Source organism: Cuculus canorus, chromosome 1 (genome assembly GCF_017976375.1).
Source record: "Cuculus canorus isolate bCucCan1 chromosome 1, bCucCan1.pri, whole genome shotgun sequence".
NCBI lineage: Eukaryota > Metazoa > Chordata > Aves > Cuculiformes > Cuculidae > Cuculus > Cuculus canorus.
This window is the reverse complement of record NC_071401.1, coordinates 146,537,455-146,553,851: the sequence shown is the minus strand read 5'-3', so window position 1 is coordinate 146,553,851 and position 16,397 is coordinate 146,537,455. Positions and strand designations below refer to the sequence as shown.

Sequence of the window (16,397 nt, the reverse complement as noted above, 5' to 3'; positions counted from 1 at the left end):
ATATCGCCTCATACAAAAAATGGAAAGAACTACCAGCCTGATTTCTAGACACTAGTAAATCCATGGTAATTTCTTGCCTATATGATAGAATATGCGATGTTTTTGTAAATTATAGGAACTTTTCTAAATAGTTTTTGCTCTAGAGACATTCCTCCCTTGTGTTAACCCATGGAGGCTTCACTGAGCAGCTGGAATTGTCATTCTAAGCTTCCCATTTTTTTCTAATAATTTCAGAATGAGCTGCTGTCTATCATGCAAACTCTGTAAATGCACCTGTTTTCTGTGTGAAGTTTTAAGTTTGTTGTGTGTGAGTTGTCATGGGATGTTTCAGAGCTTAAAGCTCTCAGTGAGCCTGAAGGCATGTGTCTCAATATCAGCTAGCACTCTTCCTTTCGAAGCTGGATTTTGCACTGTTGTTAGGATAGGTACTCCTTTTATTTCTGCAAATACCGATCTATTAACAAAGTGAATGTTTCTCTCAGTATTCTTTCAAGCCAAAATATTTTTTTTCTTTAACCCCAGATCATTTTACTTAGTATAATTCTCCTTCTTTTGATTGTTCCAAACACCTGCAAGTGAAATCCTTAAAATGTACTGCATCAACTTATTGCATGAGGGAACAGGGTACTGTTTATTCTGTGTGGTATTATTCACGGGTATATTGTCTGTCTTCTTGCCTACAAATCAAACTCAGGTTTCTTATGAGTGCCCTGCCCTCCTGTGACTGTTTACTTGCTTATTGACTTCTCTTTCACATCTCACTTCTGTACCACCTCCCCTGTCTCACTGGCCCTTCCTCTCATTCTTCTTTGTGCCAATTGCTTTTGTTAAGGTGCAGACAACTTATTTCTCAAGCAACACACATCATTAGTTATACTATGAATGGTTGAAATTATTTCAAAAGAACGGCAAACTGATAAAATATTTTGACTTGCAATGGCTCTTGTTTGTTTGCATGAATTTTGAAGTCTGCTGGGTGTTTTATTTTCTATGGTTACCGAAGTATTTTTCTGACTTGGAACAATGACAGTTCCAGTGTGGACCTGGAAATGTAGAGTGTAGAACCAGACTGATCATCCAGGCACTTTGTGAAGTTTGTCAACTGAAAGAATTTAGCACAGATCCAAAAGTACTTGTAAATGCTTGTATCTTGATTTCTGCCTTGTGTGATTAATGTTAGTGAAGCTAATTTTATTTGCTGCTTGCATGTTTTTTCCAGGTGAAAGGACTTGTGAAGCAGCACATAGACTCATTCAACTATTTCATCAATGTAGAGGTATGCTTTCTTGGTGGGAAGAGAGTGGCTCTTAGTACTCGAAAAAAGGCACATGGTTCTATCTTATTTTATGATTTTTTTTCCCTCCAGATAAAGAAAATCATGAAGGCAAATGAAAAAGTTACAAGTGATGCTGATCCAATGTGGTACTTGAAGTAAGTATGAAATTATTTCCATATTAGTATTAGAATGTGTACTATCTCATGGGCTTGTTACTGGCTATTAAATGTTTATAGGCACATGTGTGGGTATAAATCAGGAGATTATTTTTCATGACTTATCTCTTATTTGGACCATTGAAAGATGAGAAGATTTGAAGAATATTCACATGAAGCAGACTTAATAACCAGCTATTAGCAATACCTTGTATCACCATTTTTTCTGTGATTTAGTAATCTTGGGTGTAACTTGGGGTTTATTGCATGTGCAGTTTAAATTTTAACTAACTTGAACACCTCAAATGCAGTGAGTTACTTTGGGAAGAATCATTGCTCGTTACTAATCTGTCTAGATTTGTCAAACTTCATTTTTCAGTATATATAGAATTCTGCTTCCTTCAGGTTGTCTGAAAAACATTTGGCTCATTGCTCATTTTGGAACTGTTTGTGTTACAGGTACCTCAATATCTATGTGGGTACTCCAGATGTGGATGAAAGCTTCAATGTGACACGACCTGTATCACCTCATGAGGTATTAATGTCTGTATCTGTGTTGTTTTGTTTGATCTTGGGAATGTCTTGTGGAGTAGCTGCATGTAGCTTCATTTTGAGTACATGCATGCTACATTAGGTGATTCAGTGCATGCCACCATCACTGCAGAAAGAAGCCTCAGATGTTTAGACATGAATTTTATTTTGTTTATTTTTTATTTTTTTCTGACATGTGAGTAGCTGTATTCGGTGTTTCATGGTAGCTGTATTGGATGTGTTCCCATGAAACTAGTGAAAAGCACTTCTTTTGCTTAATCTTGTCACTATCCTTGCCACAGAGCTGAAGTCCTCAGTACAATTTATGGCTCTTTGATGTTTTTATTACCTTCTTTTTAATATTACCCTTGCTGCTGTCTGCTCCATAGGTCACTTCAGTCTCCCTTTCCCTCATGATCTTCTTTGGGAATGTATCCTGATTTTTTTTACTCGTAGTCCGAGAGCAAACATGAAAAGTTTGGGCAGAAGCAGATGAAAGTTGATAAAATTATAAGAAACTGTAGAAGAGTGTTAGCCTTGTGGGGAGCATACATAACTGCTTTGCATTGCTGTAAGCACGTAGGTTGCAAATAGATTGTGTACTTCTGGAATAAATATGCATATTGGAGAGCAAATGCTGCTGTGACTGATATTACAGAGTGTGTTGGTTTGGGCCAAATATATATAAGGATATAAAGTAGCTTGTGTAAGTACAAGCAAGCCATAAACTAAGGTTGGGACTTTTTAGGATTGCTTCCAGGTTTCTAAAGCTGTTCAGTTCCCTTCAGAGATTGCTTGGGAACAAAGTATTCCTCTCCTGCTGCTGTGCTTTGAGATTTATGCCAGTGGAATAGAGGCACTGACAACCTCTTTTTGGCTTTAGGACAGAAACTGAGCTTGGAACTTGCACTCCTTTACCTACATACAGCCTGTTGTCAACCTAATAAATCAGTTCACATGTCAGATGTTTTTTACCTTGCTGTATAAACATCATACTTGAAGTGGATTGGGTGGTTTTTTTTCATATAATGTATAGGGCATGCTTTAGAGTCTTATCATGAAATACATTCTGTGCTTTGGAGAAATTCTTTTAAGAAAGCCATCTAGGGCTGCCTCTTGCGCATGGCCATGATTCTCCCTGCAGTGACCTGACTCAAATCTCGTTTAGTTTGATGGGAAGATTTTGATTAAGGACAATAACTCAGCCATCAAACAGTGCAATTAAATGTAATATGGAACAGGTCATGGATCTCACAAATGTGTAGCTAATGTTAAATCAGCAGATATGAATGCACACAAAATACAGCAGGAAAGATCTTTTACGTATGAGTGAAACTTCATGCAACAAAAGGTTTGTGGCCAACAACTCATCTGCAGGAATCTGGGTATTAAAATGCTTGCTTACGTTATAACTAAAGTACAAAAGTGTTTACTTTATTACCAACATGCAGAAGAGGGGGAAATAAATGCTTTGTAGAGCATCTTGACCCTGAATTTAGAATAACCTATTCTTGCATCTCAGGTACATCCTCATTGATGCTTAATGTTAATGCATAATTTCTTTTTTCAGTGTGTTAGGCACATGTGAAGGCCACAGTTTTTTTCTTAAATAGAATGCTGATCAGGTCCACGCTGTGGTGCAGTTTAAAAACCATGCAACCAAAACAAAAAGATTGGCTACTTATGAGTATGTAACTACATTTCTCTGTTGGGCTTGTAAAATTCCGTGCCAAAGACAACTAAAATGATCAGGTTTTCCTAGGGATCTGAGTATTTTACCTATTTTCAATGAAATTTGGGAGACTTCATGTCCTTGGTTTCCTTGAAGACCCAGTCATGCCTGTCTTTTCCCTCTGGGTGTCTAATGTAAGGATATGTTAACTCAAGGAGTTGATACAAAAATACAAGTGCTGGAAGTGAGGACTACAAGGATGATCAGAAGGCTGGAGCACCTTCCATACGAGGACAGACTGAGACAACATACAAGGACAGACTGAGAGAACTGGGGTTGTTCAGCCTGGAGAAGAGAAGGCTCAGAGGAGATCTTATAGCGACCTTCCAGTACCTAAAGGGGCTACAAGAAAGCTGAGGAGGGACTGTTCACAAACAGTGATAGAATGAGGGGGAACAGGTATAAACTGGAGAGGGGCAGATTTGGACTGGACATTAGGAAGAATTTCTTCACCATGAGAGTGGTGAGGCACTGGCACAGGTTGCCCAGGGAAGCTGTGGCTGCCCCATCCCTGGAGGTGTCCAAGGCCATGTGGGACGAGGCCTTGGGCAGCCTGATCTAGTGAGAGGTGTCCCTGATCTAATGGGACGTGTCCCTGCCCATGGCAGGGGGCTTGGATCTAGATGATCTTTAAGGTCCCTTCCAACCCAAACTATTCTGTGATTCTATGAATATTACACTGTGTAATTCTTATTTTATATCTGTGTCTAGTGAGGACAAAGCACAGACAAAGAATCCCAAAGCTTTTTTTTCACCACATAATGCTAATGAAGCTGTCCACTTCTCCTTCTCATGCAGTCCTTATGGGAGTTTCATCAACTGTGGAAATATTCTCAGTTACTTTTAAATTCAATGAGGTTGCTGTGAACACAGTGAGACCTAGTTTCCTTACAAGTCACAGCTTGAAAACTGCTAGTGCACATAGCTTTTTTATTACTAGGGAAGTGGTTTATTTTTTAATGTGGAGAGGAAGAGTGTACAGTTTGCAATGATTCTTGAGGCATATTTTTCAATACAGTTACATCTTCAGTGCACAGCACGATCTTAATTGCCTTTTATTGGTGCGTAGCCAATGCACTGAAAGGCTATAGAACCATAAATGTACAGGTCTGAATACTGATATGCCTGTAATCCTGGAGCTCAAAGGTATAAAAAGCTCAGTGAAGTCACAAATGACCTGCTGTAAGTGGCCCTGTTGTATTCAGCATATGCAATAAACCTTGTCTTGCTTGAAGATACCTTAAGGGCCAGCAACGGAGTCCTATAGTCCTAGGTTGAGGAGAGCAGATTGGGAAAATTGTATTAGAAATTATTGAGCTTTAGGCTATGTAATGTCCTAGATCTGTATATCCTGCTCTCTTGCTGTCTGAGGAATTTGCAGACAAATTCTGGAAATCTTTACAGGAAGTGATACTGTAGTGAGCCTTCCTTCTTCAGAAAAGGTACTATGCAATGAGATTTGCTCATTCTAGTGATTAAGGTAGCACAGCGTCCCTCTTAGTCTTGTGTGTTTCCCTTCTATCAGTCTTCATATGTCAGCACAACTCTTCAGCTGTTTTGAGTCTTTATATGGAAATGTCCCTGAGCTGAGCACTGCTCTCAGAGCCTTTGGCATATTGTCAGCTCTGCTGATTAGACCTGAAAGTTTATTTAAACAGTTTAGAAGTTCTGCGTTGCAGTGCTGTCCTCTGAAGACATAGATCCACTGGCTGCTTTTGAGACATCACATTAATTGTATTTGAGGGGGTTTTATTTGTTTTGCCTTAAACAGGAGAATCTGTCAAACACAGTCCAAGTACCGTGAAGAGCTTGGTCAAGCTTCACTTTGCTCAATTTCTTTGTGAGCACTCACAGGAAACAGGGCAAACATGAGATATTTTAAGAGAGACTCTTCATCTTGTAAGCCAACATCTAACCATTGGACTCTTCTCCTTTTAGTGCCGACTGAGAGACATGACTTATTCTGCCCCGATTACAGTGGACATTGAATATACACGAGGTAGCCAGAGGATCATACGCAATGCATTACCCATTGGCAGGTAACATACCATACATCGAGCTTCTCATATTAGTTTTCGTTTGCCGCTGTATTGGGAAGAGTTTTTACTGCAAATTAATGTAGACTAGCCATGCTTCCTTGTTAAAAGAAAAAGTGAGGAGGCAAATCTTGATGAACAGCTGTACAGGATGAGATTGTGAAGTTCTGTTACAAGATCTTCTTTTGCAAAAGCTGGAAATCTGTCTTCTACCAAAGGAGGATGGATGTTGTCTATGTTTATATTGGCACAAAATCAAAGAGGGAAATATGTGAAAGAATGCTAGAGCTGCAAGTCGGGTCATTGCAAAATTACTTAAGTCTTCCGTACATGATATGTAGAGATACATCTGTGGAAGGTGGATGGTAAAAGCAAGTATTAGTTCTTCTGTACAAAGTTAAGCTCTCCTTTAAAACTGACTCATTTTAGAGCCAAGGCTGAGCATTGTGCAGAAATGTTGAGGGTTTTTTACTGTTTTTTTTTTCCTAAAGGCTGTCAAATGAGTTAAGGTTATTAATATTGTGAAGGTCATTTTAGTTTTTAAAAGAAAAAATAATTTGCCTTAGGGAGAGAAACAATTTCTTAACCTTCCCAAGGCCAAACACCTGGCAATCCTAGCATTTATTGAAAGCAAAATTCTATTTTAAAGCTGTGTGGATCATAGAGTCATAGATGATTTGGATTGGAAGGGACCATGAAGGTCATCTAGTCCACCCCCTCTGCAGTGAGCAGGGGCGTCTTCGGTTAGATCAGGTTGCTTAGAGTCCTACCCAATCTGACCTTCAATGTTCCCACGGATGGGGCATCTGCCGCCTCTCTGGGCACCCTGGTCCAGGTTCCAGTACCTTTTGTAGACAAGGTTTCTTAGAGACCAACCCTGCTAGCTTTAAGGGTCAATGCCTTACTGAGATTGTCCGCTGTGTGACCGTGCATCTCACCAAGGGCAGGATACCGGCAGGAAAGAGAAGATAGATTCTTAAGGAGTTAGTGACGTTTTAAGTTTTTCTATTAGATAAATAAATAAATATATTCTAACTCTGTCAATAGAACATGAGATGTGGCAATGCATTTACAAAGCCAAGCTAGTTGTAACAGTTCATTATTCCAAGTAATTCCTTAAGAAAAGAAAAAAATTAAAAGTTCTTCTAAATTTAATTCTTTTTAATTATTTCATGGTGCATGCTATAAGCAAAGAAAGAAGTTCAAGGGAATGTGCATTTTCACCAAAAAATTTATCAGTTTGTGTACAAAAGATAGTACTTTAAAGGATAAGTTATAGCTAAAAGAAGCACAACAAAAACTAGGCGTTTCTTTACTTCTCTCTAAAAAAAAAAAAAAAAAAAATTGGGTGAAGACAACTTGTAAAGCATCCATAATTTACTGGAAATGGCTAAATTGCTGCATAGCACTAGTGTGTTGCGTCTTACACTAAAGCCTGTTCCTGTAAATTCATCTCTGTCTCCTGTGAAGTGAGAGCATGGCAGAAAAAGTAAATATTCTTGATTAAAAAGTAAAGTTATGTCATCCAACTGATTTCAGTGGCATATGTGTGAAAGGTCTTTTTGCTGTTAAAAACTCTTAATATCCAGCTTATTATTTTCACGGGAAATAGTTTTTCTCATCTATCACTAGAATTATCCTGGTTTCCTTTTGCCAGGTGAGTATAAATGGTGCTTTTGTTTGACGTGTGGTTCAGACTGGGACAGGAAAGCTGGATGTTCTTTCCCCTCATATTTCTGTTGTTTGGCAGAGTCGCTGATAACCTGTGTGTGTTAGAAACAAAAAAATCCCAGGGGAATATCTTTGTCTCTTTAAAAAGGAAAATTTCTTTTAAATGCTTAATAGCATTCTGAATTAGTGTACCCATTTTCTGTGTCTTTATGCACAGAAATTCAATAACTTTTTATTTTCTTCCTATTCTTCCTAATAACTTGTATTTAAAAAATTAGATTCTGTTCTCAAAAGGAAAATGAGTCACTATAGTCTTTTATGTTAGCTGCAAAATGTTTTATTATTGAAGTGAAATAAAAAATACTTGGTGACATCTGTTCCACTGGAGTTTTCAGTGATTGTTTTTACATACTCCCATTTTGAGTTTCCTTTTGCCAACTGGTTACTGTTTCTGATATGAACAGTGAGTGCAGAAGGCTTATAGTGTGTGTGGTATAAGGTTGTGATTGTCTATGAAGCTTCTTATCTCTAGGAAACGCTTTCTCAGTGAAGTGACTGAAGGTTATCTGCGTAGAGCACTGCAATGACAAGATAGCTTTTTATCCTCTTAAAAAATAGAGAATTTTGAGTTCATTAGTTTTCTTTTCAGATATAAGAACATGGCAATGGCCAAGAAATTAAAATAATTGATAAAATTTGAATAAAAGAAATACAACTCCATTATCAAGAGCTGTCTAATCTCAGTTTTTCATGGAGTATCTTTGAGGTTGCGATAGATAAAATTTGTCAAAACATGTCTTAGCAAGCACCTGGAACATAGCTCTTACACTCTCCACCAAGGAGTAAAATTCTGTAAACTGGATCTGAAGTCCACTTATTTGTAGAAGACGGTAAAGGGCGTGGAGGTCTTCTGGTAGATGTAGTGATAAACTGTTTTTATCTTGTGCAAAAAGCAGCTTGTTCTTTGGAAGTAAAATGTGTTCCCTTTCAAAAATTTTAATGAAAAAGAGTGGAAAGGTACGTTATGAAGCTGACTATAAAAGTGCTGGTTTTAATAATCACTGCAAAAGCAGTGCTATTTGATGAATAAGCCAAATTCTTGATAAGAATGCAGTGTAAACACACAAAACCAAATAAACATGAGCATTTCCTGACTTCATCACAGGGTGATAGAATACTTCAGGTCAGAAGAGACCTCAGGAGGTCTCCAGTAAAACCTTGCGCTCAAAATGGGGTCAGCTATATCATCAGACAGGGTTGCTTATCCTGTCAGGTCTTGAAGACCTCCGTGGCTGGAGACTCCCCAGCTTCCCATGCAGCTTGTTCCACTGCTTCATGGTGAAGAAGTTTTGCCTTACATCCAGTATATCTGTGCATCTTTAGTTTCTCTTTTTTTTTCTTTTGCTCCCTAAGCATAGAATTTGTTTTTAATTTCTTGGACTATTTTTCCACTACTTCGTGTTGCTTCAAAAAATGCTTGCTGCAGGCTTCCGTGCTACGACACCAGAGAAATCAGAGCTATAACTGGGGAAACTTCATGCCTGGGTTGTGTACTAGAGGCACTATCTGTCTGCCACCCTAAGATGTGGTTGTTCTGTGGGAAATCAGATCTGAAGCATCTTTTTCTGATTAAAACTGGCAGCAGTGGATCTGTAAAGCATGTTAGTCAGTGCAGACTCTACTGGTTTTGGGGACGTCAGTAATCCTCAGCCTTGCTGACAAAGCTGGTAAAGGGCCTGGAGAACAAGTTTTATGAGGAGCAGCTGAGGGAACTGGGGTTGTTTAGCCTGGAAAAGAGGAGGCTGAGGGGAGACCTTATTGCTCTCTACAACTACCTGTAAGGAGCTGGCCTCTTCTCCCAGGTGACAGGGGACAGGACAAGGGGGAATGGCCTCAAGCTGCGCCAGGGAAGGTTCAGGCTTGACATCAGAAAAAAAATTTTCATGGAAAGGGTCATCGGGCACTGGTAGAGGGTGCCCAGGGAGGTGGTTGAGTCCCCATCCCTGGAGGTAGGTGAGATACTCAGGGACACGGCTTAGTGGTTGAATGGTTGGACTTGATCCTGGAGGTCTTTTCCAACCTAGTGATTCTGGATTCTGTGACTGTGCTTGTTATGGATCCCTGCTGCATAAAAGTTAAATAGGAGTCTCCAGTTCCTGCCAGTAGATGTCCATTTTGAAATCTCTCTCTTCAAACTACATATTCAATGAAATAAGGTGGGATTAAAGCAATGTGTTCTAATTACCTTAAATGTGTTTTCTCCAGTTTGTTCAGCATGGTTTTTGCTCTGAATTTGACTATTAATGTTTTTCTGTCTGAATCTAAAATAAAGGTACAACTGGTTTTCTTGCAGAATGCCTATAATGCTGCGTAGCTCCAATTGTGTTCTTACTGGGAAAACTCCAGCAGAATTTGCCAAACTGAATGAGTGTCCTTTAGATCCAGGTACATTTGCACTCATGGTTTTTTTTTCCACCTGTGCTTTTAGTTATAATATTTTTCAGTAAACAAATGTCCCATTGGTGTTTTTCCTGACACTGTCAAGTCCTTGTGGGAGCTTCTCAAGTGTATGCTTGTAACTAAAAGAAATTGACAGGCTTTTGAAAATACTAAGAAGTAGTTGATAGCATAGAATCTTTGTATTTGCAGACAGAGTTTTCAACCACAGAAACAGTACACTAAAATTTTGAAATATACTATTATGTACAGTGATGTGTTATGTGGGAATAGAGACAGAGTTCACTCATGAAAATGAAGTGGATCAGAGGAGAGCCTAACTCTTGAGTGGGAAGTCTCATTTGCTGCCTTTTATGAGGCATGGATAAAGTGTTACATGATAACATTTGAAATGTAGAGAGGAGGTGAAGTGTTCTAACAAGCAAATTCTTTGTTTTTTGTCTGCTGCCTTTCAAGCCTGCACTGGACCTGTGCTGTGCTTGCTTATGATGGCAAAACATGACATGCTGTGCTGGAAGAGCATTAAGAGATTGCTACAGTTTAAAAGACCAATCTAACATGGCTCATTTACAGATTCTTTATATTGTCTTAGATACAACAAGGCCATTAAAAGACATTTTTAAAAGTAATACAAAAGAAATTTCTCCCTGGAGCGCTGGAGAGAGCAAGTTGGTAATTACAGAAGATTTATTTTCTTTATTTGATACCAGGCATCTGAAATGACCAGTTCTCTTTTTTTTTTTTGCTTTTTTTATGTTACATTCCTCTGACAGGCAGTATTTTTACCTAATTTGTAGAACTAACAATTCTGAAACATCTTTTAAGTATGGTTACCTTACAGGTTTGGGGGGTTTTACAACTTTGCAGGTTTTGATCTGCCTTTCAGTTCTTGCTGTCCAAGTACTTCCCAAATAAAGTCTTAGATCCTGAATAGTGTGTGTGAGCCTAGCAACAGTTCAGTGTAGTCTAGTGGAACAATTTTGTAGTTATCCTGGTTCCACGCAGAGTTTATTCTTTACTGTTTTAAGGGAGAATTTACTGTTCCGTTTTGTCTTTTGTGTACTTCCTGTTTACTTTCTAATAATTTATATTCAAAGTCATATCGAAGGACATGAGTCAGGTGCAAATGTGCTGACATGCAAAATCTATCTTTTCTGTTGAATAGGTGGCTATTTCATCGTTAAAGGTGTTGAGAAAGTCATTCTTATTCAAGAGCAGTTATCCAAAAACAGAATCATTGTGGAAGCTGATAGAAAAGGCACAGTTGGCGCTTCCGTTACCAGGTATGGTTAATGCCTGCAATACTTAAAGGAGATAAAACCAAAGCTTTAAAAGTTCATTGCTGTAGTTCAGGTAAGCTGTGTAGTTTTCTTCCTAGTAAAGTTAAACAGGAAAAAGCTGTAGGCATTCACTACCCCACTCTTGCTACTGTCATCCTGTATGCTCAAACATCAGTCCCAAAATCAGTTAGTACAGTATTCCCACAAAAATCAGTGGGAGTTGCTTATGTTCTTCATCCCAGACTAGAAAAATGCAAGTTCTGATTTTCAGCATAACAAAGTGCACTTCCTATTTCATGATATTTGGTCTCATTTTGTAGCAAGTAATATAAAGTTACTGTGGTAGAAATAGGATGCAACCTTTTGCCTGACTCTCTAAATTGAATTGATGTAAAAGCTTTTATAGGCAATTGAAAAGGAAACAAAAATTACATTTTTGTGCTACAGAAATTGTTGAAAATGACAAGGTGGTCTAAATTTGACCTTTCCTCTTTGACTGAGTTTCATTTATGTATTGTTTGCCTTTTGGTTTGTTTTTAAGCAGCATGCTGTTATGATATGATGCTTGTCACTGTTCAGGGTGAGGGCTGTTGTTTCTTCTCCAGAGGCCTCTCATGTGTCTCTCCTAGCTCCTTTACTGTTCCACAGTAAGCCTAGATGAGAATAAACACGCAACACAGTGTGGATATCTCAGTAATATGTTACCACAGTACTTGTGCACAGTTTGACTGTGTGGGTTGCATCCAGGTTGATGATAAAAGCATGCAAAGATGATTTTGAAAAGTACAGACTTCTACTTGCTGAAGTCGAGTATTGACCTTCCCCATTACAGATGGCAATACCCTATTTCCTTGGTGCTACAGGGTGATGTCTGGCTGTTTCTTTGTAATTTTTAGGAGAGGAGGAAGTGAGATTAGTTAAGCTGAAAGATTGCTCAAGCTTGCCAAGTTTTATACAGAAAATTCTAGGAGTGTCAGCTCAAACTTTCTTTTGGACATAATATTTTCTTTTTCTCACTTTAGTTCCACTCATGAGAAGAAGAGCAGAACAAATATGGTTGTGAAACAAGGGAGATTTTACCTGAGGCACAACACTCTGTCAGAAGATATTCCCATTGCTATCATATTTAAGGTAATACAACTGTTGGTTTGGAAAGTAAAATGAAAAAAATAAAAAAAGGCTGTGCTGTAGCTCAAGAACGAAGATCGACAGCAGCTCTCAGAAGGACCACCTATAGAAGGGCATAGCAGGGCTTAGAGAATGCGAGCTTTTTTCCTCTGGGAAATCATCTTTACTGTATGGTAAAAAGGAGAAAAAGCACTGCATTTTTCTGCAATGAGAATACTGCTGTGCCAAGCCAAATACTGCCACCCCCTTGCTGCACTGTAAGGTCACTCTGCCCTGCTGCCTGTGCCCCTGTTGCTGCAGAAAGTCAGAAAGGTTTTGATTTCTTTTGTCATGAGCTGTGTTGCAAGCTTGTGTTCAGGGTCTTCACTTCTGGTTTTGGCCCCCCCTGTACCACCTCCAACTCATGGGCTGCTGAGTAGCTCCACACCTTTTGTAGCAGATCCACAGACATGACATAGCCGTGAGCTCATTATTCATGACTTCCAGTCATAACTGTAAACAAAACTGATAGCCTTTGGGGAAGTTGCAATTCTTAGACCTATTCCTAAATCCTTTAAGGTTACTAGAGTGGCTTTTATTTCGTGACAGTTTACTTCCTTTCGCTGAGAATGAACTCCACCTCAGTCTCGGGATACTGCAGAGACTGTGCCTGATGTGGACACACTCACCAGTATCATTTTCAGTGCAGTGAATGCCTGGGTGAGGCATTGTAGCTTTGAAGTGATCTCTGGTAGGACTGACTGAGGGCTGTGAGAGGCATCCACCTCTGATTCTGGGCAAGAATTGGGGAGTATTTGCCCTGATGGATGAGCTGGTGACAGCATCTGCAAGAGCTGCTTTCCTTCACCCTCTGCTGCTGTCATTTTAATTCAGTCAAGAGTGCACATGTCTGAAGGTGTAATGATGACTTTTCCCCAGCTGTCCAACAGGACTGGAAGCAGGCTGGTATCCCATCTGTGGTATCAAACACATGGGCTACAGCCAGTAAAGGTGGTGTATGGACATGGACTGTCCAGCTGCTGGAGAAGACAACAGGGCATGGCCAGGCCTTAGGCTAGGACCTGTCCTGCCAACAGCTGTAGCCCTGGTAGCTCCTTCCTCTTCTGTAGGCTTCACTGCTGCCAGGGGGTTTGCAGCCTTGTGCACTCTGTGTTTTGGGCACAGAAATTGGGCAGCAGACTTGGAGGCGCTGTTCATAGGGAAAGTGGCCTAAGTCACAAAAATGCCTCTAGATCTAGTGACCAATAGAAGTAAATCCTATAGCTCTCTTTTTGTCTCCTCTGTTATGGTTTACAGAACGGAAGGTTTGGGGAGATAATTGCTTAAGGAAATAAATTGCCAGGAGAGGGCAGCACTTGCTCACAGCATCCAAAGAGTTTCTTCCAGCAGTGCTGATTTGTTGGCATTGCAAGTACGGACTTTCTGTATTACCACAGCTCTTTGGCTGATTGAAAGTTCTGAGAATCAGGTTTTTTGGTACTACAAAATAGTTTAATAATTAGATTTAGACTTGAGAGGTTGAGAAATTATTTGTGGACAGAAATGCACATTAAAGTGTCAGGATTAAGTTCACAACTTTTCTGTTGCAGGAAAGTGTTAATGTGGCTGTTAATCCATTTGCTCCAGTACCAAACAGCTGGATTCCACCTTCACTTACAGACCTTTATTACATTTTGTCACCCCCTGCTGGTATAGATAAATACCTGCTCACAGAAGAGTAACTGCTGTGGATTATTAAGTCTGAGGAGGTGATTGTCAGGTTTTTTTTAAGCAGCATTATACAATTTGATTACCTTCTGACAATGCTATAATTATCCCCCTGCCTTTGTGTATCTTTTATATTTTAGTTAATGTTGCATGATTTTTCATTTGTTTAATGAACAAGGGGTAATAGTTGTCAGAAGCTCTTGGCAGTATAACTTTTCAAAGTTTTATAGTGATTTAATCCAGTAGCAAATTCGCTGCGCCCATTTTAACTATTCTGAGTATTCCATTCTTAACCAGCACTTGACTGTACTTGTAAGTGGTTATTTTCCTTACCTTTAATGACATGTGAATGTCTGGGATCTTCTGTCCACTTTTGATGAGTCTCCAGCTGGAAACTGAAAATCCCAGGTTGTCTTTTCAATTAATTCTTAGGCAAGCACCAGCCTCTGATCTTTCTTGGGCATTGCTGTAATGTGATATTACTTTGTTGTAATATCTACTAGAAGCAAGGTTACAGACGCTGTAGCATTGAAACTGGAAAATCCTTGGCTTAGAGATCCCCGTGTAGCCTCAGCTCTCTCACGTGGCAGCATTATACAGAGGAGATTTGTTGGAAAAGCAAGGAGAATAATTCCTTTCTACTGAGATATAAGCTTTGGGCATGGAGCATAGTTCTTTCTCATTACTAGTAAGTGTTCTACTTCTTGTAATGTGGAGATACACATCTGCAAGGGGCAAAGTTGAGCTGTACAGACAATCTAAAGTCTGAAGTTTTGATTGCCTTCACATTCTAAATTTTTACTTGTACAATTTCTGATTAAAAAATGAACTGAGAAGACTGACAAAAATCTGTTACTGTGCATTTCCTCACAGACTAACATCCAGGCTGCAACCAAGTTCCACAGACCTTTGTGTTTTGACTAAGAAAATGGCTAGTAATTAGGAGAGGACTGCTATCCAGTACACAGGCCAGCTACAGCGGACAGTTGTGTCATGGGCTGTAAGAGTCAGTAGGAGAAAGCTGGGCAATTTTGAATTGTCATTCTATTCCCAAAGCATTAAATAGCTTTAATAACTTAAGGTGTAGATCAAGTACATAAGTCACTGTAGCTTTATAGAAATCCAAGCAGGTTTTGGAAACCTGTGATCTAACTTGGATTTAAAGCTACTGCAACTGTAAAGTGAAGGCATGGTAATGTCCCATACACATACATATTCATCTAAAGCAAGGTCTGTGAAGTAGAGACCATTCCAACTACTGCCCTCTGATGGATGTGAGACCTAAACTCATACAGAGCTCCCTCCAAATCAAATCTAAGAGCACTTTTATGTTTCAGGCTTGAGGCATGGACACATCTTAGCTACATGCTAGGGGAAGACTTGAACGTACAGTATTCCTAGTCTTTTCTTTTCTTTGATCAAGAGGAAGGGTACCCAGGTGTGAGGGTTGTGGGGAGGGGTGGGACTAGTACTGTGGGTCTAAAGGTCCCTTGATCTGGGTACATGGAGAGAATGAGCTGTGTAGTATCACCCTAAAGAGAGCATCTGCCTTGCAGTTCATCCTCACCCATAGTCTTTTCTAAATGGCCAGCCCAAATGACCTGTTCTGCTCTTTTGCTATTCTGCCACCCAAACCTGTAAGGACCTTTGCAACTGGCACGTTCAGAGATTTAACAACTAGTTGTGCTGAACACGTGTAAGTTGCAGTTTTGTGAAGTTCAACACATTGACCTCAGCTAATTGGAATTTGATAGGGTAAAAAATGCATGTTCTTGGCATATTCTAGGACAGGCTTGAAGTGTCTGTTCTTCAGATGTGGGGGAGTTAATGCATTGTTTCTGTGCAAGCTTAAACACTTTTCCCCTAACATTTGTTCTTGAAAGTGACTGGGGCATTTGTGCGGCCCCTATATATGTAAATGCAGTTTTTGGATTGAAGTAGTGCTATAAATTGGAGAGATTTGCTTCTGAAGAATTTATTTGTTGAGGTTGTTAAGGGGCTGTGAATTGCCTTGTAATGGGAAACAGACACAACTAATTTGCTTCCTGCTTACTGTGTAACACCACTTCATTAGTTAATGTACACATGCAACTGGAATGATACTTAGGATGTTCTGAGTTGACTTGCAACCCCAAGAGGTCTTTGTTTTATCTGCATGTCAGTTGTGTACAGATCAGAGGGCTGTGTGAACTGTGCATAGTGGGTTTTTTGAATATGTCAAGCTATGAGCTATACACGCTTTTGCTGGGGGAGATCAGGCAGATTTAGGTAGCAATGAGCATTAGAGGAATTGTGGCATACTTATGTAGTGCTTAAGGCTCTTTCTATCTTGAGAAACATCAGGGCTACAGGTGAGGTGGTACTGCTGCCTTTGCAGGGAGTTCCCTACATTGCAGTGAGTTAGAGTTGTTTTAAGGTAAGGGC

The 16,397-nt window shown here is 39.5% G+C and overlaps 1 protein-coding gene across 1 annotated transcript in view; it reads left to right on the top strand.

The window, feature by feature from the left end:
• POLR3B (RNA polymerase III subunit B) overlaps positions 1 to 16,397 on the top strand; it is an 83,255-nt gene that overhangs the window by 3,774 nt on the left and 63,084 nt on the right. Inside the window, exons 3-9 of the mRNA XM_054071006.1 lie at positions 1,220 to 1,276; positions 1,367 to 1,431; positions 1,891 to 1,966; positions 5,633 to 5,733; positions 9,755 to 9,846; positions 11,024 to 11,141; positions 12,161 to 12,269. Of these exons, the coding sequence (XP_053926981.1) occupies positions 1,220 to 1,276; positions 1,367 to 1,431; positions 1,891 to 1,966; positions 5,633 to 5,733; positions 9,755 to 9,846; positions 11,024 to 11,141; positions 12,161 to 12,269 (618 nt within the window). The remainder of the gene's footprint in view (positions 1 to 1,219; positions 1,277 to 1,366; positions 1,432 to 1,890; positions 1,967 to 5,632; positions 5,734 to 9,754; positions 9,847 to 11,023; positions 11,142 to 12,160; positions 12,270 to 16,397) is intronic.